This window comes from Eleutherodactylus coqui, chromosome 7 (genome assembly GCF_035609145.1).
Source record: "Eleutherodactylus coqui strain aEleCoq1 chromosome 7, aEleCoq1.hap1, whole genome shotgun sequence".
In the NCBI taxonomy this organism is placed as follows: Eukaryota; Metazoa; Chordata; class Amphibia; order Anura; family Eleutherodactylidae; genus Eleutherodactylus; species Eleutherodactylus coqui.
The window spans coordinates 114,297,142-114,322,172 of NC_089843.1; the positions used below are offsets into that span (position 1 = coordinate 114,297,142).

The 25,031-nt window shown below is 41.0% G+C and overlaps 1 protein-coding gene across 4 annotated transcripts in view; it reads right to left on the reverse strand.

The window, feature by feature from the left end:
- The window catches only part of TLL1 (tolloid like 1), a 139,316-nt gene that overhangs the window by 23,430 nt on the left and 90,855 nt on the right, over nt 1-25,031 (reverse strand). For all 4 annotated transcript variants that reach the window (XR_010785815.1, XM_066573560.1, XM_066573559.1 and 1 more), the window contains exons 6-16: nt 23,810-23,927; nt 22,670-22,848; nt 21,322-21,427; nt 19,008-19,132; nt 16,681-16,796; nt 14,360-14,462; nt 10,903-11,019; nt 9,734-9,879; nt 6,765-6,960; nt 4,715-4,840; nt 3,007-3,167 (exon numbers count right to left, since the gene is read on the reverse strand). Coding sequence is in view for 3 of the 4 variants with exons in the window: in XM_066573560.1 (XP_066429657.1) it covers nt 3,007-3,167; nt 4,715-4,840; nt 6,765-6,960; nt 9,734-9,879; nt 10,903-11,019; nt 14,360-14,462; nt 16,681-16,796; nt 19,008-19,132; nt 21,322-21,427; nt 22,670-22,848; nt 23,810-23,927 (1,493 nt within the window). In the remaining variant the exon portion in view is untranslated. The remainder of the gene's footprint in view (nt 1-3,006; nt 3,168-4,714; nt 4,841-6,764; nt 6,961-9,733; nt 9,880-10,902; nt 11,020-14,359; nt 14,463-16,680; nt 16,797-19,007; nt 19,133-21,321; nt 21,428-22,669; nt 22,849-23,809; nt 23,928-25,031) is intronic.

Sequence of the window (25,031 nt, forward strand, 5' to 3'; positions counted from 1 at the left end):
GAGTACGTTCGCTCATCTCTAGTCTTTAGCAATACTATTGTAAATTTTTCCAGTTTGACAGGTTTCTATAACTTGTCTTTTGAGGTGAAAGTTGTTCACACCAACCAATGTTTCTTAGGAATAACAGATTCATCTGTAACCAGGCTTTGTGTGCCTTAATATAATAGGCAAACAACCTGTGTAACCCACACTTCCACTCAATTAGCTCTTAGAGAAGTTATTAACACAGAGGTTGACTCGTACTCCCAGTATGCTCAATAAAATACATGAATGATACTGTGTTATTAGTAAGATTGTGTTTGTCTAGAATAATGACTTGGATAACAAAATCAGACCACATTTTATGAGTAATCAAGGCAGAAATCCAGGTAATTGCAAAGGGTTTACTTAATCTTGTAACGTTAGGTGCTGGCTGAAGTGCCTGGAGGCGACAGAAGTGCGTGCCAATGGCTTATAGCCTTGCAGCAAATATGCATACTCACACAATACAAGCATGCACTTTCATGTTCGGAGAGAGAACTCTCAGACTAAAGAAAGACTTACTAAGCCAAGTGATCAGAGGGTTCATTTTTTTGGAGTTAATATGTTTAAGGCAGTTTTAAACAGTGTACAATATGTCAATGTGTGAATTATGTGGCAATTACATAATCTGATGGCTTTGATAAAATGTTTGATGCTGGAATTTTCTAAGCTTCTTACGATGAACCATGAATTGCTTTAGAAAATGCACCAATTGTTTTTAGCTATGTGTCTTTGCCTCCAGTCACAGTTATGCTTAAGTTCATTTGAGGCCCTGTGTGTGTTATTAATTCAAGGTCCATAAATCACAGCTGTTTAACATACTGAAAAATAGGAGGGGGGGAACTGAAAAATAGGAGGGGGGAAAAAAAAAAAGGATAAAAAATACAAATTTCTTGGCCAACGTTTCTACCTTCCTGGGGTTTCCATTAAAATGATTTGCTAGTCTTCCTCTTTATTTAATACAACTTCTGTCTAAAAAACTGGTGTCAAATATTTGAAACTCAAAAGGATTTTGCTGATCGTGGAAAGCACCACACACCATGTACTTCTAGAATTACGGTATTAATAGTACATATTAGTCAGATGCTGACCCCTATAAAGTTAACAAATCTTAATATTGAGCAGTTTTATATGTATGCTGAAAATTAAAGCAACTGTCCAGTTCTAGGACAGTTTTTCTGGGCTACCATAAAATTATAAAACACCGATGAGGAAAGTGAGCTTAAACAAATACCTCTTCCCTTCTTTTTGTTCTTCCAGATTAAGGCTGGGTTCACACGGGGCGGATTTGCGGCCGCTATTCGCGGGATTAGCCAGCCGTGTGGACGAGATTTCTGAGAAATCTGCTGCGGCTAAGTCGGCAGAAGCCGCTGCTGCGGCGTGGATTTGCCGACCGCAGCATATCCATTTTTTTTCCCGCTGCAGCCACACTCTCCTCTATGGGAGCGCCAGCTGCAGCGGAAGAGCAAACGGCCGGGTCGCTTCAAAACTGCAGCTGGTTTTGAAGCAGCGGTTCTCCCGGCGGAAATCTCACGTTTTTTGCTGTGGCCAAATCGCGGGATTTCCGTCGGGAATCCGCCCCGTGGGAACCCAGCCTAAGAAGGGAGAGAATTGAAGATGCTAGAGAGTGATTTGACCAGCTGTGCCCAGCCACTCCCTTCACTTATATGGCCAGTATAGAGGTAGGTCTCATTCACATTTACATTGGAGGTTCCGTTAAGAAGCTCTATTACTGATGCCACCAAATTTACCAAACACAATAGTGCAACATGCAGCACTAATTTTTCTGGTAAAATGCTGGACAACATGACAAAAACCTGATAGACCTCATTCACAGGCCCCCTTGGTGTCTGGCATACAAAGGATAAGGCACTTCTGTTACTTTCATTGTTTTACTCCTATAAAACAAAGCTATGAAAATGAAAAAATGTAATGTGAAAGAAGATAAAGGAGCATCTCGGAGTACTATATCTACCATATCATTATCGCAGGGAAGCCGTAGTCTGAAATCACATTTACATCAGCCCCAATGAGAAAGTGATGTTAGGGCTAAAAGTTTTCAACCCTGTCATTAAATAAATAACAACTCACACTGGAAAGACATTTTAAATATCCTGTTTCAATCAAGCGAAACAAGAAGTTTTAGCAAAGTTAAAGTGTCTAAAACAACTTTTCATAGATCTGTAGTACAAGTGCATATAAGATACTTTGTAGGGCTTTTTTCACTAGTCAGACTCCATCTCTCTACCATTCTTAACTGTTCACTCACTCTGAATTAACTGAAAATTATCGCTTCTAGCATCCGTGAGAGATCAGATGCCCATATAAGTCAATGGAGAGAAGAGGCGGAGAAAGCAGAAAGTGCGAGAGAGGCAGACAGAAGTCAGTGAAAGCTGTAAATGTATTTTCTTTCTCATTGCATTTAATGCACACCTACATTGCTCAGTTCTACTGTATAATGTCCTTCATGTTGCTGCTGTTTGAGGGTGTGCTACTGAGAGAGAGGAGCAGGATTTCCTCTTGTTTGCTGTGAGTGGGAGAAATAGAAGCTAGTCTCCTGCACGGTTCTGCTTCTCTCCTCTATATAGACTATGGGCAGCTGTAATCTGATCTCTCAGTGAAGTGAAGTTGTATCCTCTCTGCTGTATGGATCAGTGAACTCAGAGTGAGTTAATAGTTAAGGAAGTAGGGAAATGATGGCACTTACCAATCATTGCTATAGCTGCAATCTAACATCTATGAGTAGATTAATACTTTCTGATGGAAAGATATGGCTGGACAAAAAGGTTGAACCCCATTTATTAAGTTATTTGCCTGTCACTCAATAAAAGTGCATGAAATACTGCATAAACAAAACCCAAACCCTAAAATGCTGCACTCGGTCATCTAAAATGTTACAGTGGTGACAATGCTTCAGAGCAAAGAAGAGCAGTTGACTCCAAACTATGATGTATAGAACAGTGGATAGAAATGAGGAATACTTACTTCATTACCCTCTAGTTCAAAGTATTCAAACTTCACTGATATTCTGTACTGGGAAGGAGCAACCACCTGCCACACACAGTTCTTATTAGGAGGATATTCTTTAGGCCATGCTGGGGTGGTTATGGTTCCGTTGAGTTTGGTTAACAATCCTCCACATGCAGCTGAAAGGAGAATTACAGACATCCTGTCAGAAATAGAATACCTTCAGTATTCTAATATGTTATGTTCACACATAGCGGAAACTAAATTAGGCTGCAGACTTTCCGCAGCAGAAAAATCCCCAGCATTTTCACATCACTTGACCGGCGACTGGCTCAGCATGTGTGCTGCAGTGAGGGCTCAGTAGTCAGAGGTGAGAGGGGCGGCACTGCAGGCTAAAATCAGCTGTGGACCTGCAGCTCAAACAGAGTCAAACTTGACACTAATAATGCGGATATTGATGCAGTTTCTTGATACAGAAGTATTGTGGATTTTGCAGCTGTGGAAAGTCTGTAGCATATCCGCAACATGTGCACATACCCTAAAACAGGTTTATCATACAGTTTATTCTAGCTAATAAATCGAATTTATCAATGACACAACAAACCCATTGCAATCCAATTTTGGATTCAGGGTTTCCTAGGGAATTTTCTCTTTCTGCCATTATAGAATGGCGCCACCTACTAGCTAGAGCCAGTACTGTGGTATTGGACATGCTAGAGAGGCCCCCCGACAACACAGCGGCCAGTAATATACAGTAAGAAAACCCTGCCGGATGTCTTCCGACATCGGAAACTGTGCAGCCTTCAGTCAGAATGTCTTTAGACGTCAGACAGTGGACTGGAAAGGGTTGAAGGGGTTATTCCCAAGTGCCTCTTTTAATGAATGGAGAGAATGTTACTAGCACTCCATTAATTTATATGGGACTATCAGAAATAGCTGGATACAAGCTCCTAGCCGTTTCTGGTAGATCCCTTAGAAATGAATGGAGCAGTAATATGTATGTATAAACCACCACTCTGTCCATTTGTGGACAATTAGGACCCCCAGATCCCCATTCTTATGATTGGTGGGGTCCCAGCACTAGACCCAACCTATTTAGAATGTATCACCTATCTAGTGGCTAGTTGATAGATGCTTTATGGTAGAATAGCCTTTTAACATGGAATTTAAAATGGTAGTACATTAAAACAGTCATACGTTGGTGCTAAATGAATAAGGATTTTGATACCAGCTTTAGCTTCAACCTAACACAAACCCAAGTACTAAAGCTCCAAAGCATGATGAAAGACTAGCGTTATGTATGAATGAAATTTGTGATTATTAACAGCACTGGAAACAAAACCATACGAATGGATTCAATACGGGGCGATATGTCTTTAAGATGGTTTAAAAGGATTTTCCCATCACAGGATAGTGAGTAACTAGCAGATCGGTGCGGTTCTGACTACTGCGAGCCCCACTGATCCTAAGAATGCAGCCCCAATGCATCCTAAAATGTAAACAGCGAAGGACACGCATGCGTGCCTCCACTCCATTCAACTTCAATGGCAAGGCCAGAAATAGAGTTCCAGTAGATAGGGGATAACGTGTGGTGGGAATACCTCTTTGATATAGAAAATAGCTCATTACTGTACTTTACATTTCAGTATGTGGTTGTGTGACTCAATTCTACATACAAATTTGATATGAAAAATAATGGATTTCACATTTTCCCTGCAGAGGTTACCTTCACAGCTCTTCTTGTCTGGACCAAGCTCATAGCCAGGATCACAGGAACACTTATAACTTCCTAGTGTGTTCACGCAGCGTTGTTCACAGCCCCCATTGTCTGGTTTGGCACATTCATCTTCCTCTGTTGTAAAAGCAGAACATTTTAGATACTTAAAGATCACTTCTAATCCCAGAAAAAAATGCTACCACCTCTCCTATACTATGGGCCACAGGGTACAACCTTAATTAGTGCCGACAAAGAAGAGATTCAAACAGCATGCTCTGTTTTGAGCCGGATTCCGTGGAGACCGCGTCCATTGAAGTCAATGGAGGCCATCCGGCCCACGGCACCTTCCGCAATCATCATTGCGCAAGGCCACGGAATCCACATCATCGTCTAGTGACGGTGCGATCACATCTGTATTGCACATGCGCGCCGGCTAGCACGTCCACAGCACAGATGAAAACCATCCAGACAAGTACGCAGGGGGTCACCGGCTGGGCACCGGGTCTGATTCCGCTGCGGGATCATGCATGCGGAATCCGACCTGGTCGTGTGCATTCGGCCATAATAAAACAAATACTTGAAAAATAAAAAAGGCAAAACTGAAAATACAGGGTCACATAAAGGATATATTACAGCTACAGCAGATTGACAACATATTCCCTTGTATTATATGCTCAAACAGATTATCAGAATCTCTAAATCCAAAGGGTTCTCAGTAATGATGCTAAGGGAGGAGGAAATTGTGGCATTTGTGCTCAGAATAGAAAACAGAAAGGCATTAGACTGCGCACAATTTAGGCCAACAGTAGGACTGCAGATTTAGAATTAGAACACTACTAGCAGAATTGCCTGGTTTTCCATGATTCTATTTCATGCATCTGTGTTTGTTATTTGTGTGTGGGGTTAAAAATCTCATTTGCTACTGATATGAAGCCAACGTGAAAAACACAATAAAGCACAATTTGTTCATGGCGAGTTAAGAAAAATGGCTGGGTAGTTATGCACAGACATTTGATATATCACCATGGGTGTCTAGAAGACATTTTAATTAAAGGGTTGACCAGTTACTGGTGAGGCTGGAGAGGCTGCAGCATCACCGCTCATTCTCCTGTGCACCACAATGCTAGGAGTTAAAGAACATGACACTGCAGCCTCTCATTGGCTGCAGTGGTCACCTGATTTCCTGTGACATCACCAGTCACAACAATCATCAGGATCACAGTGGCACTGGAACCAGACAGCTGTGGAGGGGTAGGTATAGTTCACTTTATTATTTTAATATAGGGTGTCTTATTGAAGTAAGTTGTCCAGTAACCGGACAACCCCTTTAATATTTGAATTCTGATTTTTTGGAGAATATGTCATTAATTTTAGGTCATACATAGTTGAAACCAGAGACTAAAACCTTCCGAAGCACTTGATCTACCTATGTAGCAAAGTTGGTAAAGATTACTCCAGTTATTAAAGATTATTATATTATTATTTTTTATTACAATGTTTTGGTAAAATGTCAAGGGTCGGTCCTAGAGAGCTAAAAATCCAGACTAAAACCTTCAGAACTGCCTGATTGAACCAATCTGCACCAAATTTGCCACATGGGTACGTCATTTGGCCGTGCATAAATAGACAACAAATTAATTTTTATATATATTGTATATATATTTTTTTTCCCATCTAGGACAAAAAGTTTAAATTAAAAGTACTTATGGGCAGTTTATTCTGCATTTACACAGGAATGCCAATGCCATGTACAAATTCATAATCAATAGAAATGCTTAAGAGTTAATAATAAAACATATCCTTGGGCCCTGCAGTGAGATCGGACATGTAGTGCTTGCTTATAAAACACCTACTTTCTTTTACTAGGTTAGCAAAGTCTGCAGAACACTCATACATATTAACACTTAGGTGTCAGCGACTCAGCACTATATGTTTGCTCTACTTGCTAAATGCAAATGAAGTTCCAAGGCATGAAAATGTTAGGGGTGTCCATAAGCTCAGCATCTATACGGTTTAAGTGATATGCTATGTAACAACTTTCCAATTAAATGTATTTTACCCCTTAAAAAGTTAGCAGCGAACCCTGCTTTGTTTACAGTTGCATCTGAAACAAATTTCATCCACAGGGTATTAGAGGTAGATCTGATATCATCTGGTTTATCATAGCCACAGAAATGTCCAATGAGAGGGCTGTTTTCACTGTTCCCGTCTCTCACTTCCAAGTAATCGTAAGCACAGGTGTCATGGCGCTCAATCTGCAAAAGCAAAGAAATGAGATAATGTAAGCAAATATGGGATTGATGGACAAATAACTCTACATCTGAGACGTGCATCACATAGAAAGAGATATTCCTATAGTTTGAGGTGTGCCATTCTATGCCTCAAGAAACGTAATGCCCGCTTCCAAAACTTTACTTGAAAAACAATCACTATTTCCTAATTGGCTACAACAGCGTGATGTCCAGTATACCATAAATGTGTCCATGCACAAATCAATTATGGATCTACATGTCATCTCAGCATATTGTTAATGTTTTCAACTCATTCAATAGATTTCTGTTTTTGGACATTTGTTGGTAATCACCCCTTCATAGTCACTCAAATACCAGTGACAACTTTCACTGAAATTACTATTAGTCCCTTTAAAGGTAACCCATCATAGACGAGAGAAACTCATCCGGTCCACTCCATTCCCAGCAATGCTGGCACCTCCACTTCTGGCCTGGTTCTAACACAGATTCTTCTTTGCCCCTCTCGTTGTTGGCAATGTCGTCATAGGGAACTGGTTGACGGACTCATTTCAATAACTAAGCCAGCCCCTTTCTCTTCTGCAGCTGATGCAGGAAAAATGGGCTGGCTTAGTTATTTAGATTAGCCAGTCAGTCAGCCTTAATGACATAATTAACATCATGTGACTTGGTGCTGGAACTGGGTCACAAGTGGATGCCCTGATGCCACTGTATAGAGTATGTTTTTCTCTACCTGGATAACACCTTTAAACTTTCATACAATGAGGGTATGAGCATTCTGTATGGTACAGAGGTATGCTCCCCTGAAAGCATTGCTTGTACGAGAGAACAGCTTTTCATGCCTTCGTATGAAGTCGGAAGATGTATTTACAAGCTTTGTACAACTTTACACTTGTCATTACATATCTCACATGAGCTGTCCAAGATATTCAACTGGCAAGTCTGCCTAATTATACATTGTGAACACGGCATTTATCATTGCTAATTAGAGAGAAATGTCACTCTAAAAACTTGGGAAACTGGCTAGCAGCCCTGCTAAAATGATTAGAATGGCTGCACTAATGGTTTTCGCCTGGTTTTCCAAAAAACAGAAGGAACAACTTGGAAATCTCGGACCCAGCTTGACAAAAGGAGATAATTTAAAGGTTTAAAAAAAAAAAAAAAAAACAACTATTGATGACCTATCTTCTGCACAGGATCTCTGGCAATCACCAGTCAGTGCAGCAGGCGGGACTTTCATCATAGGAGACGGGAGAGGAAGTAGCCTAGCTGGCTTCACTCCCGTCGAAAACAATGGGATTTGAAGTGACTACTACACACTTCTGTGTCCGTCCCCGGCACTTCTGGAAGTGTAATGGTCACTTCATTGCTCAATGATTTCACTGGGAGTTAAGCTTGCCAGGGCACTTCAGTAAAGGAGACAGCATCGGAACATCTGTCCCTCTGCACTGATAGTGGGCCGGGCAATCAGGCCATCGCTGCCGACCCTGTGCACTGGGTCCCCCAGCAATTAATTCATAACCTAGCCTGAGGACAGATAGTCAATAGTTTTTGCCCCCGCCCCACCCCCCAAAAAAAAACAAAAAAAAAAACATTAAGGCTTCCCTTACACAGGTATTTGCAAAAACGCATGCCAGCACTGCTCTTTCAGCCTGGTTTCAGCAGTGCTGGCATGCGATGTACCAGTGATTTGGCTGTGTTTTGGCTGCTGAAAAAGCAGCAAGGATGCTGAAAAAGAAAGAAAACAAAAAACTAATACTCGCCTAGCAGGTGCTGTCGGGGTCCCCGACGCCTATTTTCTGGGCTGGCTGCCAGGCACTTGTCAAGCCGACAGAGCATCTTTTGCTCGTGATTTAGCATTTAATGGCTGTGATAAGTGCATCCCACGCTGGCTGTGATTGACTAAGCCGGCTGTCACTCAGCCGGCTCAGCCAATCACAGCAATTTCTCTGGGAGGCGGGGATTTCAATCCCTGTCACTAGAAATAAATGCTCTGTTGGCTTGACAAGTGCCCTGCAGCCGGCCCAGAACTACAGTGAACACCGGCGGGGACCCCGACTGCACCTGCTAGGTGAATATTTCCCCTGAGGTAGTGTAGCTAGGGCGTTTAGCATTCCCAAAAACATGGTACCAAGTTGTGCCGCGTTTTGGCAGCACTGAAACGGCTGGCCATTCATTTCAATGAGCAATGTAAAGCCGAAAACAGCCAAAGAAAGAATTTGCATCGCTGTCAAAGAGCAGCGTTGAAGACGCTGAGTTTTGACGCTTGTGTGAGCAGCTCAATTGAAAAAAAGCAGCGCTAAACGCTGTACAAGAACGCCCGTGTGAGGGAGGCCTTAAGGATTTTTCAGTGACCTTACAACACTTCCTTTAATGGCCCAGTTGCCAAAACAACTAAATGTTTCTAATAATTAAAAGATATTATATTGAAGAGAACGACAGGGTCTTTTTTACTACAATCTATTGATAACCAAAATTGGATTTATACTAGATCAATCAATAAAAATGGATTTCATAATTTGTGGTGCAGCAATTGAGTCTGCAAAAACAGATTAAGAACTTGTGACATTAACCTACTGACAGGACCTTATACATTTTAATTAAAATATAGAATTTGAAAATCCAAATCTATCTAATCCTCTTGAAAGTGTTCAATGTGCAGTGAAACAGGTCTCACACACGGCCTGGCCTGTCAATGACAATTTGTTCACTCCAAGATTAAAGATTTCTAGAAGCAATACAATTTATCTCCACCACCGCTTAGTTCAGATAACCCTACCTCAAATGCCTGGAAGGTTAATCCAACATTGTAATTTTCTGCTACTGTAATTTTCCATAGACATTCTTTTGATGGCCGGTAGTCATCTGGATAATTGGGGGATTGGATCTGCCCAGAATCTTTGTGAATCTCTCCGCCACAAATTGCTGAAAAATCAAGTCAGTTAAATATATAGAGGAAGAAAAGTAAAAAGGTGAAATTATATTATATATATATATATATATATATATATATATATATATATATATATATATATAAGATTTCTTTTACATAAACCGGTTACTGCACACAATAAATGGTGACTAATGATATAGCAAGTTGCTCACCATTCGTTAGTTTTATGTGCCAAACAGCAATTACTGTTTACATACAATATGTCTGGGATAACAAAGTGTATGCTCATATATTGTTCTCGGACAAAGTTTTAAGGTACGAAGAAAGCCAATGAAGGTGTAATATAGGAAAAAAAAAAAAAAAATCACAGGAGGTCGGTGAAGGTATAATATAGAAAAACGACATTTAGGGAAAAAAAAAAAAAAAAAAAAAAAAAAAAAAAAAATCACAGGAGGCCAATGAAGGTGTATTATAGAAAAAAAACACACACAAAAAAAAAAATGCTGCCCATTCCAACGGCCTCCGCCATCAGTGCTGCGAGTCTTGAATTCAGCAGTCAAGTGCTGTTCATTGCTAATCACCGCCTCTGTGGTCCCATGCTGTTCCAGAACAGATGCCTGCTGAGGATGCCATTAGCCAAGAGGTCACATAAGAGATGAACAGCACATGACTACTGATGGTGCTGGCCATCGTAATTGGCTTTTCTTTTCTATTTTACGCCATTATCTTCCCCTCTTTGGTTTTTGTGCCATTAAAAAAAAAAAAACACTTTAAAGCAAATTTCACTCCTTTTGGAGGACCAATTTTCAGAACAGTCCTGTGAAAAAAAGTCACTGTTGATAGGTATGTTATTTCCATGTACTGCAAACATTTAAAACCAAGGAGAGTCTGACTGTATTAATCTTCCACGGGATTACTGACAGAAAGTTTAGACAACTATTTGCGTCTGTGATCACCAATTTATATTTCATATGTCCTCTTCTTTTAAACATGGCACATACTGTGCATTATATTAGATGCACTTCTTTCATAAACTTACATCAATATTTTCTTACCTTCATAAACGGCAGCAAACCCCTTTCCAACCCAATTACTACTGCTCCGGAACTCGATCCACATCCTGCTGTCTGTTGTTGTCAAGACCTCTGGAAGTTTATCACCACAGAATCTGCCTAGAAGCAGAAATGTGTATAAAATAATAAATTGTGTAAGAAATTCTAGGATACCTCAGTTTTAATTTTTCATTATATAAATAATGCAAGACATGTTAGACCTTATTTACACTGAAAGATGATCACTCAAAAAAAAAAAAATTACTCAAACAACAGTTTGAGTGACAGTTTTGAGAGATCATCTTTGCATAGTCTATTGTAGTTAATTAGCTACTAAAGAGCTATGCAGGTGGAGCGGGACACCACCACTATCCCTTGGTGAACAATACAGCTGTTTTGCATAAGCAAACAGCTGCTGTTCTCCGCACTTACAGCTCACGTCCCACTCTAACTACCAGCGAGATGCGAGCTGAAAGAAACTTATCAGCGCTGCCAAGTGTGATAACAACCTGCCCCACTGATAAGAGTCCATCGTTCAATCCTAGAAAACGAGAATTAAGCGAGGAACGAATCGTGCACGAAAACTGCACGATGTCCTGTCATTTAGACGCAATGGTTATCGCTCAAAAGATGGCTTTCAGCAAATTTTGACCAAGAATTGTTGCATCTCAATGGGCCTTTAGGCATACAGCATGAGAAGCCCAGCTACAAATAACCATGCAGCACTTTGTATAATGGCTACAGTAACATCTATTTGTCATGTTACTAGAGAGTTATATCCACCAGGAAAGTATTCACACTACAAAATAAAAACATTGTGGATGGGTAGTTGAAAGAAAACCATCTACAACACAGTCTCATTCTGAGAAATCACCTGCAGTGTATTAGGCAACCTATGGGCAAAAGAGTTTGACTGCGGTAAAACCTTGCATGTACACAGAGGGCAGCCCAGAGGTTACCTGGTCAAGACTCTAAATGGTTAAAATGTTGAGCACTAAGCAGGACAGTCCCCTATAGCACAAACAAAATGTGATGGGTACTTCAAATAGCACATACTTTCTATACAATAGGAAATTATGGAACCAAATTTAAATGATCTACATTACAAATTATCTACATTGAAAGCAGTATTCCCATCTCAGGAATCCCACTGATTACATTCCTATTTTGAAAATGTCCCGTTTTCCTGCAATGCTTTAGGCTTGTTGCTAGAGGGACAGACCACCTCCACCACAGAGTGGAAATGGACAGAGTCTGTAACTTCCTATGGAATGATCTTTTCGGTGGCCAGAGTCTCTAAAGCGCATGCGCAGTAGCTTCCATCCCAGCCACCAACTAGCCTTGCACTCAATTTCTTTCCACAGAAGGGCTTCTGGGCAGTGTGAACAACAAGGACTTGTTCAAGTTGCCCAGAAAGCCGTCATATGAGAAGAGTGCAGCCCTAAATAAAAGCTACGCATGCGCTTCAGAGATCCCGGCCACCCCAAAAGATCTTCACGCGGGGCTTTATAAGTGGACAAGCACCAGCCATCTCTGCTCCATAGCAGAAGTGGTCGGTTCGTCTAGCAACGAGCAGTAAATAACTGAATAGATGCATTAAGCAATGCAGGAGAACGGGGCATTTTCAAAATAGTAATGGGAATGCAATCAGTAAGTGCTTTATATTTGCATTTACAACTAGAGATGAGCAAGCACCAAAGTGCTCGGGTGCTCGTTACTCGAGTCGAACTTCCCGCGATGCTCAAGGGTTCGTTTCGAGTAACGAACCCCATTGAAGTCAATGGGCGACCCGAGCATTTTTGTATGGGACCTATGCTCCGCTAAGGTTTTCTTCATTTATGAAAATCTGGGAAATTCAAGAAAGTGATGGGAACGACACAGAAACGGATAGGGCAGGCGAGGGGCTACATGTTGGGCTGCATCTCAAGTTCCCAGGTCCCACTATTAAGCCACAATAGCGGCAAGAGTGCCCCCCCAACAATTTTTACTTCTGAAAAACCCTCATTAGCAAGGCATACCTTCGCTAAGCACCACACTACCTCCAACAAAGCACAATCACTGCCTGCATGACACTCTGCTGCCACTTCTCCTGGGTAACATGCTGCCCAACCGCCCATTTCAGTAATAGTAGCAGTCAAGACAGGCCCCAGTAACAATTCCAAAGCAGCAGTATAGGGGGAGCACAGTATTAGTTCCATTTCAGTAGTAGTAGCAGTCTAGGGTATTAATGAGCGACTACTACCCCCAGCAGACACGCAGTAAACTGTAGACGGTCACAGGCAGCCCAAATATAGTATTTTTTTCCAATTTTTTTTGAAAAAGCCCACTGCCTATATAGCCAGTATATCTCTTTCCCTGTACCACTGTCCCTGCCTCACCAGTACTGCCCCTATACTCAGTAAAATGACTGCAGACTGAGGACGCTATGGTCTGCACGCCCGATATACAAAATTAAAAAAATGTGCAAAACTGCTAAAAGCAGCCTCAACAGTACTGCACATGGTCAGATGTGGCCCTAAGAAGGACCGTTGGGGTTCTTGAAGACGAAGATAACAGCCTAACACTCTCCCTATAGCAGCTACAGCAGGACGGCACTTTCCCTAATGTCTCTCAGCGTGCATCTGTGGCGAGCCGCGGCCGGCCCCAGTTTATATACTCGGGTGTCACCTGATCTCCCCAGCCACTCACTGCAGGGGGGTGGGATAGGGCTGGAACTTCACAGGAGAAAGTTGTAATGCCTTCCCTGTGTTTCTATTGGCCAGAAAACGGCGCAAACTTTTCTGGAAAGAAAATGGAAGTGACTCGAACACCGCGCGGTGCTCGTCTCGAGTAACGAGCATCTCAAGTACCCTAATACTCGAACAAGCATCAAGCTCGGACGAGTACGCTCGCTCATCTCTATTTACAACACATTAAAATGGGATTCCTGAGATAGGAATACCTCTTGAATAGAATTAAAAATATTAATAAACAATTCTGTTGTTCTGCTAATATAGGCAAAGCACAAAAAACAAAAACAAAAAAAACAAAACAAAAAGGGTTCATTGTGCAACTTAAGGCTAAATTCACATACTATTGAGCTTTTCCAGGAGGGATAAATATCAGAAAACACTATTCAAAAGGGAACCCACAATACCACTATTGATTTTTATGTGGCTAACAGTTTAATGGCGCAAACTTTGGACTCTGACTCAATTTCAATTTCTTTTTCTTTTAGTAGGAACCAATAGCATAATAGACAGGAATTAAGTCAATGGAGTGCAAAGTTTGACTCCATTTGCCTCATTAAAGTCAATAGTTCCATGATGAACTCCGTCTGAATAGATTTTTTTCTGGTATTCAGTGGGAAACCTCTACCGCAAACGTTCAACAGAGGGCATAAACATCACCTAAACTTCAAACTATTCTGCATATTGTAGGGTAGTAGCGTACTACTATACAGCAGGTACAGTTTACTTACCCAGCAATGGCGATTTTCTCCAGTAGCCATCTCGAACTTCAATATAGTCATACCAGCACAGACTGCTCTTGTAGACATCCATAGTTGTAAAATTTAAAACAATCTGGAAAATAATCAAAAACATTTACATAATATACCACTTACAATATATTCGTAAATAAACCTTTCAATTCTGAAATCCTTGAAGACAAGTTGTTCCACCACTAATTAAATAAGTATAAAAACACATAATCCTGCCCCATTAGTTTTTGTAGCAATATTCACTGCTGCAACCAAGCAGTTCAAAGCTAATATTACTACAAGCCTCTATAGTGAATATTTAGCCAACATTTGTCAGATAAGTTAGCACAGAATTGGCTACATAAGCAAATTCCGCTACTGCACTATAACTCCAATTAATGTAATTTGTCATGCATCTCATTAACCTTGACAGAGCAATTTCTTGGCAAGTTATTTTAAGACTATATGAGCTGGCTTGTCGGAGGTGCAGTAAACAGCTATATCAGCAGCTAAGAAATATTACAATCATACGTCTGAAGAATGTGTGTCAATTGCCAACAGCAGGATTGAGAGAATCTTTAAAAAATTACGCTGTGTGTTCATTCTTCAAAATGTGAATAACCCATGCAAGTGTCAAGCTGTGTATTCTGAAGATAAAATCACTACATAAGGCACAATCCTGTAGTGAATTCAGTACTCAACATTTTTTACTTAAAGAGGTAGTCCCATCTCCGATCTCTATGGCATATTCACAGGGTAGGCCATAAATGTCTGATACTCTAGGTACAGGTCTCGGAGGTGGGATACCGCAGAGGGTACTCATAAGCCAGCCAGCTGTTGAGTTCGTGATGTGGCACTTAAAGGGGTTGTCCCGCGAAACAAAGTGGGGGTATACACTTCTGTATGGCCATATTAATGCACTTTGTAATGTACATCGTGCATTAAATATGAGCCATACAGAAGTTATTCACTTACCTGTTCCGTTGCTAGCGTCCTCGTCTCCATGGTGCCGTCTAATTTTCAGCGTCTAATCGCCCGATTAGACGCGCTTGCGCAGTCCGGTCTTCTTTTCTGAATGGGGCCGCTCGTGCCGGAGAGCGGCTCCTCGTAGCTCCGCCCCGTCACGTGCCGATTCCAGCCAATCAGGAGGCTGGAATCGGCAATGGACCGCACAGAAGCCCTGCGGTCCACCGAGGGTGAAAATCCCGGCGGCCATCTTCACAAGGTAAGTAAGAAGTCACCGGAGCACGGGGATTCAGGTAAGCACTATCCGGTTTTCTTTTTACACCCCTGCATCGGGTTTGTCTTGCACCGAACGGGGGGGCTATTGAAAAAAAAAAAAACCCGTTTCGGCGCGGGACAACCCCTTTAAGAGGTACAAGGTGGGTTGTGGACCCAGATCAGAAATGCTTTTTAAAAGAGACCTTTCATCAATTTCTTACGTTGCCCTAAAATTGTCGGAACATTTTTTTTCTGAAAATATTACAACTGGATCTTCAGTGACCTCCCGAATGTTTTAGGACTGGTAGTTTGAATTTATCACTGCTAGGGTGTGAAAAACACATTTTTCTACAGGAAAATGCAAAACATTTGGGCTTTGTTTTTTGAAAAATGTTGTAATTTACATGGTTTAAACAAAAAAGGATAACAGGCACTGTTTAAAGATGGTACTATGGTGTCATTGGTAGGTTAGTTAGGAACTGGAAAGAAAATTAAGTAAAATGAAATAAAAATACAAAAAGCAAGGTAATCCAATAACCATTGGCTGAAAATTTCTGTCCATAGCTACAAAACTTGTATTTGTCACTCACCAAGATACAACTTACCAACTATTTTATGGCATTTTATTCCACATCTGTTGTCATTTTCACATGTACCCTGTACCCAACGATTAGTCATGATTTACATAGTTTTATTGTGTTCCCCCAGCATTAGTCATTTGTGTCATCCGATTGTAGCTTTTGTTCCAAGTGGAAGCACCTTCGACATCTCTGATATTTCACTTACTTGTTCTCTGCCAGTCCTGAGATCCCCAGGGTCTTTATACAATATTTTCCTGCAGTCTGCTAGAGTACTATCCGGCAATGCTTGCCATAATCAGCCCAGAAACCCGTTCTAGAAATAAGTAGCCACAAATCTCATCACCCTAGGATGGACGGCATAGGGCTCTGTGGATCAGCAGGGATCAGGCAAGTCTAAGTTTAGAGATATAGAGGCTGCTTTCACTTTGTCCAAAAGTTGGATTTTATATTGAGCCCAAATTGTCACTGTAATAAAATATATTATGAGAGATAGAAAAAAAACAAAACAAAAAACTTTACCTTTTCGCCTGGGGTCACAGAAATTCTCCATATGCAATGCGTATAAGAAGGATAGCCGTTTGGAAATCCAGGGGATGAAAAATTGCCTGTGGAATCTTGTAATGTCTCTCCACATGCTGAAAAACACACCATACATTGGTGAATATTTTACATCTGATTAGATAGTTATGATCACAAACAGCAGTGATACAATATAATGTAATTAGAGATGAGCGAGCGTACTCGCTAAGGCAAACCACTCGAGCGAGTAGTGCCTTATGCGAGTACCTGCCCGCTCGTCTCTAAAGAGTCGGGTGCCGGCAGGGGAGAGCGGGCTGAGTTGCGGGAGTGAGCAGGAGGGAGCGGGGGAGGGGGACAGAGATATCTCCCCCCCCCCCGCTCTCTTCCGGCACCCGAATCTTTTCTTTCGAGCAGGCAGGTACTCGCTCCAGTACCAACGCAAATTGCAGGACGTCTTGCAAAAAATGAGCTCTCACACAACTATGTCGACAGAAAAATGAGAACGTTATTGCGCGCAGAAGTTGGCGGCAGAAAATAGATTTTAAAAAAAAGTTAAAAAATTTTAATGTCTTTGAAAAAAAATAAAAAGGAGTATAGAAAAAAAAAACACTATATAAATTTGGTAATCATACTGACTAGAGATGAGCGAGCGTACTCGTTAAGGGAAATTACTCGAGCGTGTATCACCGTGTTTTCGAGAAAAGATACGGGGGGGGCCGGCGGGGGAGAGCGGGTGGGATGAGGAGATCTTTATCTCGCCTCCGCTCCCCCCTGCTCAATCCCGCAACTCACCGCTCACCCCTGCCGTCCCCCGAATGTTTTCGGACGAGCAGGCATGTTTTCGGACGAGCAGGCATGTACTCGAAAATGGCGATACCCGCTCGAATAATTTGCCTTAACGAGTACGCTCGCTCATCTCTAATACTGATCCATAGAATAATAACCAATTTTGTTGGTTTGTGCGCCATAGAAATAAGACGCACCTAAAGATTGCAGAAGTTAGGTTTTTTTTCCCCATTTTACTCCACTTAGAGTTCTTTAAAGGTTTTTCAGTACATTAAATATACAACTCGTCCCTCAAAAAACAAGCCCTCATACAGCTACGTCAATGGATAAATAAAGGAGTTATGATTTTTTACAGGGGGGGGGGGGGGAGGTGAGGGAATGAAAATAGAAAAAAAAAGGGGGGGGGGGAGGGGGGCCGCGTCATTAATGGGTTAAAAAAAAAAAAAGCAGCAAAAACTGTACTGCGCATTTCTGACAGCAAGGTGTCCAGACCATACACAGCACAGAAAAAGAAAAGAAATAAGTACATAGGGTCACCGGACGGGCACAACAGGGTCGGATTCCAGTGCGGGATTTTGCATTCGGAATCCGACCTGTTCGTGTGCAGCCGGCCTTCGTGTTTCTCACCCAAGGGCAGAATGCTGGTAATATCATCCATCCTCCTGTTTCAGCCAAATTATCTCTCCTCATATCATAGGGTTTACAGCGAGATCCCCCATTTTCCCATTTTGCGTTATTTACATTTTGTGTTCTCCGCATTAATAAAGTGCGTGTAGACTAGTCCCTTAGAACACAACCAATAACCTCAGGAAAGGTGACCGCTCCTCTAAGCACACATGCAAGATTCCACAATGGTAGGCAACATACTGCTTGCAATTACTTGTCCTAATATTTGTCACCATTTTCTATTGTGAAATTGCTTAATCACAGCTGAATAGAAGCCCTTCTACCAGTCAGTAAATCAGCTCTGTTGACACCATTAAAGTAGTTAATATTGACATTTATCTAGCAGATTTAAATATGTAATAAGAATAGTAAATAATTGATTACAAAACAGAACAACGTATCAACAGCTCCAAATCTATTCCATGCCAAAACACAAAGTTCAGAGTAACTAATAAGTCACCGTGCCCTTTGTCCAATAAAGTACTATATCTAGTGAGAAACATGTTGCGTCTCATAGGAGCATGGTTCATATACTGTTCGCTTTGTGTGTAGGTAACAGTGACTGTATTTACTTGAAACACAACTGTATTTGTTTTGGAAAAAAACCAAAATGACAGTACTGGGTGGTATCAATGTTACTGAAATAGGGTTTTGTGGATTTACATAATAGGTCCTGCAAGTAGACACTTGCTGCCCTTGTAGAACGGTAGAAGAACGTTAAATACTAGACAGGTTACGCTCTCTGAAGACATGCTGTTTGGCTGATTGTTCGAACCGTCGCACATGCAGCTCATTTACATTCATTCATTCACCTTTGAACTCCAAAAATATTGAAATAAGCTGCTGAGTAATCAGTTTTATATTCGGTTTTGTACCTGGGCATCTATACAGCTTCCTTGCCTGTGCAATATCCCCAGCACTGAGTCTTGTCCGCTGCCCAATAGAAGGTCGCAAACCATTTTCATCTCGGGAGGGAAGAATTGTATCCAAAAACATACCCCTAAAATAAGATACACACACAAAAACAATCATCAGTTCTATTACACTTCTAGCACTTCTGCTTAGACGACGGATGAAATTGAAGTGTTCAGAAGGGTGGTTTCACTGCATTGCTTTCCTGCTTTTTCTGAAGTTCTGCCAACCCTTTTTTAAGGAAAAAAAATGATGCTCTCAGATGTTACCTGAAAGTTTGTAGTGAAATATTACAGTCACTGCAAACAATGGGGAAGATTTATGAAGACTGTCTAAAAGACAAAAAAAAAAAAAAAAAAAAGTGTCTTTGGTGCCCATAACAACCACAGTTCAGATTTCATTCCTTATAATGCTCTTGAAAAACAAAAGCTGTGTTATTGGTTGCTACAGGCAACAAAATAACTTTTTCTTTTAGATAATCCCCATAAATCTGCAGTTTTTTCTGACTTTTGGTGCATTTTATTGTTTATTTTTTTCCAAAATGTAGCATTTTGTAGATGCGCATTTTTCATGAGTCCCACAACCCCCACCCCCCAAAAAAAGGCTTGTGAGAAATGCAAGACTTTACTATTTTACCATTCACCGAAAGTTTTTTTTTTTTTAAAAATAGTTTCCACTCCTAATTTTGTATGCATTTTATCTGGATGTTGCAAACAGACATGTGAGCTTACAGCTTAGCACTGCGTACCTATCACATGAATTCGCACAAGCCAGTGCTCTTGAAAGCAGACCTCCGAATCAGACAAAGCAGAGATTGGCTACAAAAGCAGCTCTCCCTTTGGTGGACCTACAATATCTGTGCACCATTGGGAACTGTGTAATGCTTTATAGCACCTGTAGGGGAGCTACATGGTAACTGAACCCTTACTGATGACATCAGCTGCAAGTGTATAAAATGGTCAACCCTCTTAAGCATGCTTTTCCAATATGGACCTTATTATTTGACATCCATAAGCGTTCCCTTATTCATCATATGATAAACCAGGCAACCAATAGATTGTTAACAAGCACTTGTTCATTGCCAACTTAATATATAACAGTTAGAATCTAACAGTAAAGCAACCCTCGAATTTCGTAACAAAATTCATTTCCAGGACAGAAGATTATATTACCTGCATTTGTTCTCTGCCGCTCCTCCAATCTGCCGGTTTTACGCCCTGTTTTTGTCCACCCAATAAGGCTGCAACAGTTTTCTAACTACCTAAAGCACACTGTGCACTGCTCTCTGATTGGCTACTCATGTGATCAACACTGGCCAATCAGAGAGTGGGTATAGTGCATTAGAATAATACTGCCAATGCACTGGGTGGGATTAGGTAGACTGAAGATTGTGTCAGCCATCTTGGACAACTGAAAATGGGACCTGGAACCGGCAGATCACAGGGATGGCAGAGAAGAACAACTGTAGGTAATAGTCTCATCTTACCCCGCCGGTCCTTGAACACAATTTTATCTCTAAGCCAGAGGCGCACTTTAATGAACTTGTTCACAGTAGGTAATGCCCAATCTAGTCAGAACCTTGCTCTGCTTCTTACAGCACAGGCTAGATAAATTTATATATGTCCATCTTCATGAGAACTTTTTTATTGACATTTGCACACCTAATAGACTAATCTGCATGGACAAATATCCGACCACTTAACATACATTAAACACGTAACAATACAAAGCAGATGCCAGATCTCTCCGAGGAAGTGTAGTTTAAACTAAAAATATACAGAGTGGATTCACCATATAGGTGTGAGAAAATTCTATACAACACCTTAAACACAGACGGTAATGGTAGAGAGTGAAGGAAGCAATTTAACTCTAGCCTTACTTTTCTAAAAAGGCAGCAAAAACATTAGTCCATGTATTTATATGCCTCTAAAAAGCATATAAGTATTGTCTAAGGGAACCATACAAGGCAATTACCATTCTTGAAAAAGCCCTACTTAAAAAAAAAAAGTTACTTCCTAGAAACGAGAAACATGAATGATGGTAAAAGATTAATATACAAATACAGAGGAAGAGGGATATCTGCTGTTGACCAGTACAGCAAAACAGTTGTGAACTATTGAGAATGTCACCTCTGTACCTCTTTCACCTTAGGCCAAGACCTCTGACCTTGCCAGTCCTAATACCATGTATTGATAAATATTCGGTCACTGGTTATCTGATGCACATTTTTTAAGAATATGTAATTAAAAGTCAAAAATTATAACCTGAGTTTCCAACCTTGAGAAGGTGTTCCGTGCGTAATGCATAATGCTCTCAAAGTCATATGGCTCTCCTTGCGAGTTCACCTCCCCTGGCTCCATTTTCAGAAAGTTATATTCCTGGCCTAGGAAATAAAATGATTTGTGACATATACAACTTAATCATGCTATTAATAAGCAAAGTTGTGAAGTGAACATACTTAAAAATGCCGATTTGTATATCAGAAACTTGAGATAAACCACAATTTATGAAGTTAAAGGGGTTGTGCCAAGTTATAAGGTTATCCCCTATCCATAACGCTCTGAACCGTGGGGGCCAACAGAGGTCCCAAAACTCCTTGCATGAATGGAGAGGTGGTTGTGCATGCATCCGCCACTCCATTCATAGTAGCATAGTATGTTAGGCTGCAAAAACACATATGTTCATGTAGTTTAGCCCATTACCCACCAATGTTTATCCCGAGGAAGGCAAAAAAAGCTCTAAAAAAGGAGGTAGAAGTCAATTTTCCTTATTTAAAAGAGGTTTTCCATGGAAAAAATGGTTGATGACCTATCCTGAAGATAAGTCATCAATAGGTGATTGGCTGAGGTCCAATCAGCTGAGCGGGCGCATGCGGTCAGGGCCACAAATACACAGATGTCAGAACTGAAGCAGCGGAATTCTCCGCGCCGACCTCTGTGTAGTGGCCAGCGCATGTAACTGCAGGCGCAGCTTCTGTTGATTTCAATGAGAGCCGTGCCTACAGTTACAAGCACTGGCCACTACACAGAGGCCAGCACATGGAATTCCACTGCTTCTGCTCCGACCTCTGTGTATTTGCGGTGCTGACAACATGTGCCTACTCATCTGAATAGTCGGAGTCCCGAGCGATGGACCCCAGCCAACGCACTATCAATGACCTATCCTGAGGATAGATAATCAGTAGTATTTTCCACGGAAAACCCATTTAAGGGAAAAAAAATTCCTTCCTGACTCCAAGTCTGACATTTGGAAAAATCCAACAACCCTTCTGAATTAATTAGTGACTAACATAAAATGCTCAAAAAAGGCATCCAGGCCCTTCAATCTCTTATCAAATTTGCTATGGTCATGTCCTCAGGAATGGAGTATTGTAGACTGTTGAGCACAAGCACTCAACAATCTCCAATGTTCCCATTGAAGCGAATGGATCAGCAGAATGCATGCACATCCTCCGCTCCAATCCATCAAGGATCTTTAGGACTTCTGTTCTCGGGATTGTGGGCAGCCCTAGCGGTTAGACCCCCATTGATCATAAAGTTATCAGGATAGGGGATAACTTTAGGACTAGTTACAACCCCTTTAATGATACATAATATAGTCATTATAGTGGACAAAAAGGAAATACCTGGTTGAATGTTTTCCCTGATAATAGTCACATGATCATCTCGGTCCGGTCGAGTGTGCTCATGCCAAAAGCCTATTACATGACCCAGCTCATGAACCACAATTCCAAACTTATCACAGTTTTTGCCTATTGATATTGCCTGAGGGCCATTTCCTCTTCGACCCACATAAGAACAGCACCTGTCGATATATTAAAGATGTCAACCTTAGCACCCAGTGGCAGGCACCACAAATTTTTAATTACTCAATTACTAAACTTCTTTCTGATTGAAAAGGAGTTAAGTTTATTAATAGACTAAACACTTGAATCATTTATTACATGTCACATCTGTTATAGTCACTGATTTCCGTCGTATCATAGCAACAACAATCCTGAGAACACTGCGCCATGTATTGATGTTTTACTAAAAATACAGTTTTGCAGGGCGACATCTAATTATTTATTCTTACATCAATTGTTTCATTGTAATCCTAACCACTTTTTCAAAAACTTTGTTGAACTGGGAACATTGGTGTTAATACAGAATATGTCACAATACACAATAAACCACAAGATTGAAACCATCCGCCTAATAAGATGCAGGTCACCTTCAGCCAAAAAAAAAGGCCCTGGACTGCTGTAGAGTACAAGTGATCATCCATTTCAGTGAAGCTTAAGAAATTGCCGGAGTGATACAGCATATGAACAGTCTCTCCATTCAGTCTCCACATCACTGCAGGTGCAGGGAGCCCACAGTGAGGAGGAAAGGGAAATACCCATTTTTGGGATCGGTGGAGGTCTCGGCAGTGAGACTCCCACCGATCAGACGTTCATCATCTAGGTCGAGGTCGGGTATCGAACATCTGAGATAAGTTTCAAATTGCATGAACTTTTGAATCACTTGCGAATCCCCCTCATAACTTTCTTCCCCTTCCCTCCCCCATCCCCTACCCCACCTACCCACCCCCTCAAACCACTTGAAAAAGTAAAAATGTACTTAGCATTTTTCAACCATGATGTTTGTACAAGTTTTTGTTTTTTTTTACTTGAACTGTGACAAAGCTGATATTAATCTGTATGCTTGTTATCTTAATAAAAAAGAGAATTTCCAAAAAATAAATGCCAAAAGGACACAGATTGTTGATAAGGCGTCTTCCTTACCCACAAGGTCTGTATGTAAACACAATGTAGCTTTCCTCATCCGTGCGCTCTATGAATGTTACACAGGTGTGTTTTTCCCAGTGTCTCATGGCCTGCTTGAACATGGCTCTCTGGCTTCCTAGAAGAAATGCAAAAGGCAATGAAAAACAAATTAACAATACATGCACACACAGCAGTGGAAAAGCCCATCTAAAAAACTGCATGTGCTTTTGTCACGGTTTTCCAATGCAGTAGTTGGCCATGTAAAATAGCCAATTAGAAGTTGAGGTGCAGTTTAAAACCACATCTAAAAAGCTATATGCCCTTAAACTAGTTGCGTTTTGAAACAGCGAAGTATGTATATTTTTGTCATGATCAGTGGATAGCTCATAAATTTACTAAGCACAGTTGACCTCGCGCCTCAGAAATAAAGATTGCATCATCTGATCAGTTCTACATATTCAGAAAAATGTAGGAGTTGGTAGAAGTTTGTACATGCAATTATCTTATTAGCTAATCAGTGGAGAAAACAGTTCTTGCCCCTTTTTAGACAAGCAGATTCTCATTTGAACAATTGAGTGACGTCACTGCTAACTCGTTCGCGCAGCCTCTTTATTAGACAGACAGATCATGGTTGAGAATTGTTCAGCGTTTCACATTCCTATGTAAATATGGAAGATGGAACAATACCGCTGCAGCGCCACCTACTGGAAGGCAGTGTTCCTGCAAATCAATGTCAGACCCTTTATACAAGTTTTTATAACAATGACTGGGACTTGAAAACTAAGCCAGAATCCATATACATACAGCTGTTTTGGTTTGTGTGTGTGTGTGTGTGGGGGGGGGGGGGGGGATGATTGCCGCCAAGAGTGTTTAAAAATGCACCATATTTGTCACACAGAATGGACCACCATGATAAATTTGCGAAATAGTCAGACTGTCTAGTCTAATGGCCCATCTACATGTAATGATTATCACTCAAAATTCGTTTAAATGAATTTGAGCGATAATAGTTTAGTGCAAAAACCATAGTAAACTTTAAAAAAATTCTCACTATTTGTTCACTTGTCATTATCGCTGACCTTCAGTCAGCATGAAAACTATGGCTAGCTTCTCATTACATGTAATTGCTTCCAGCTTCACTTAAAAAGGTGACATCAGCGCTCATGCGGTCATTTAAACGACTGTCGGCCCGTGTAAAAGGGTCATAAAGCTGGTTGTACACGTCTCAATCAGAACGAGA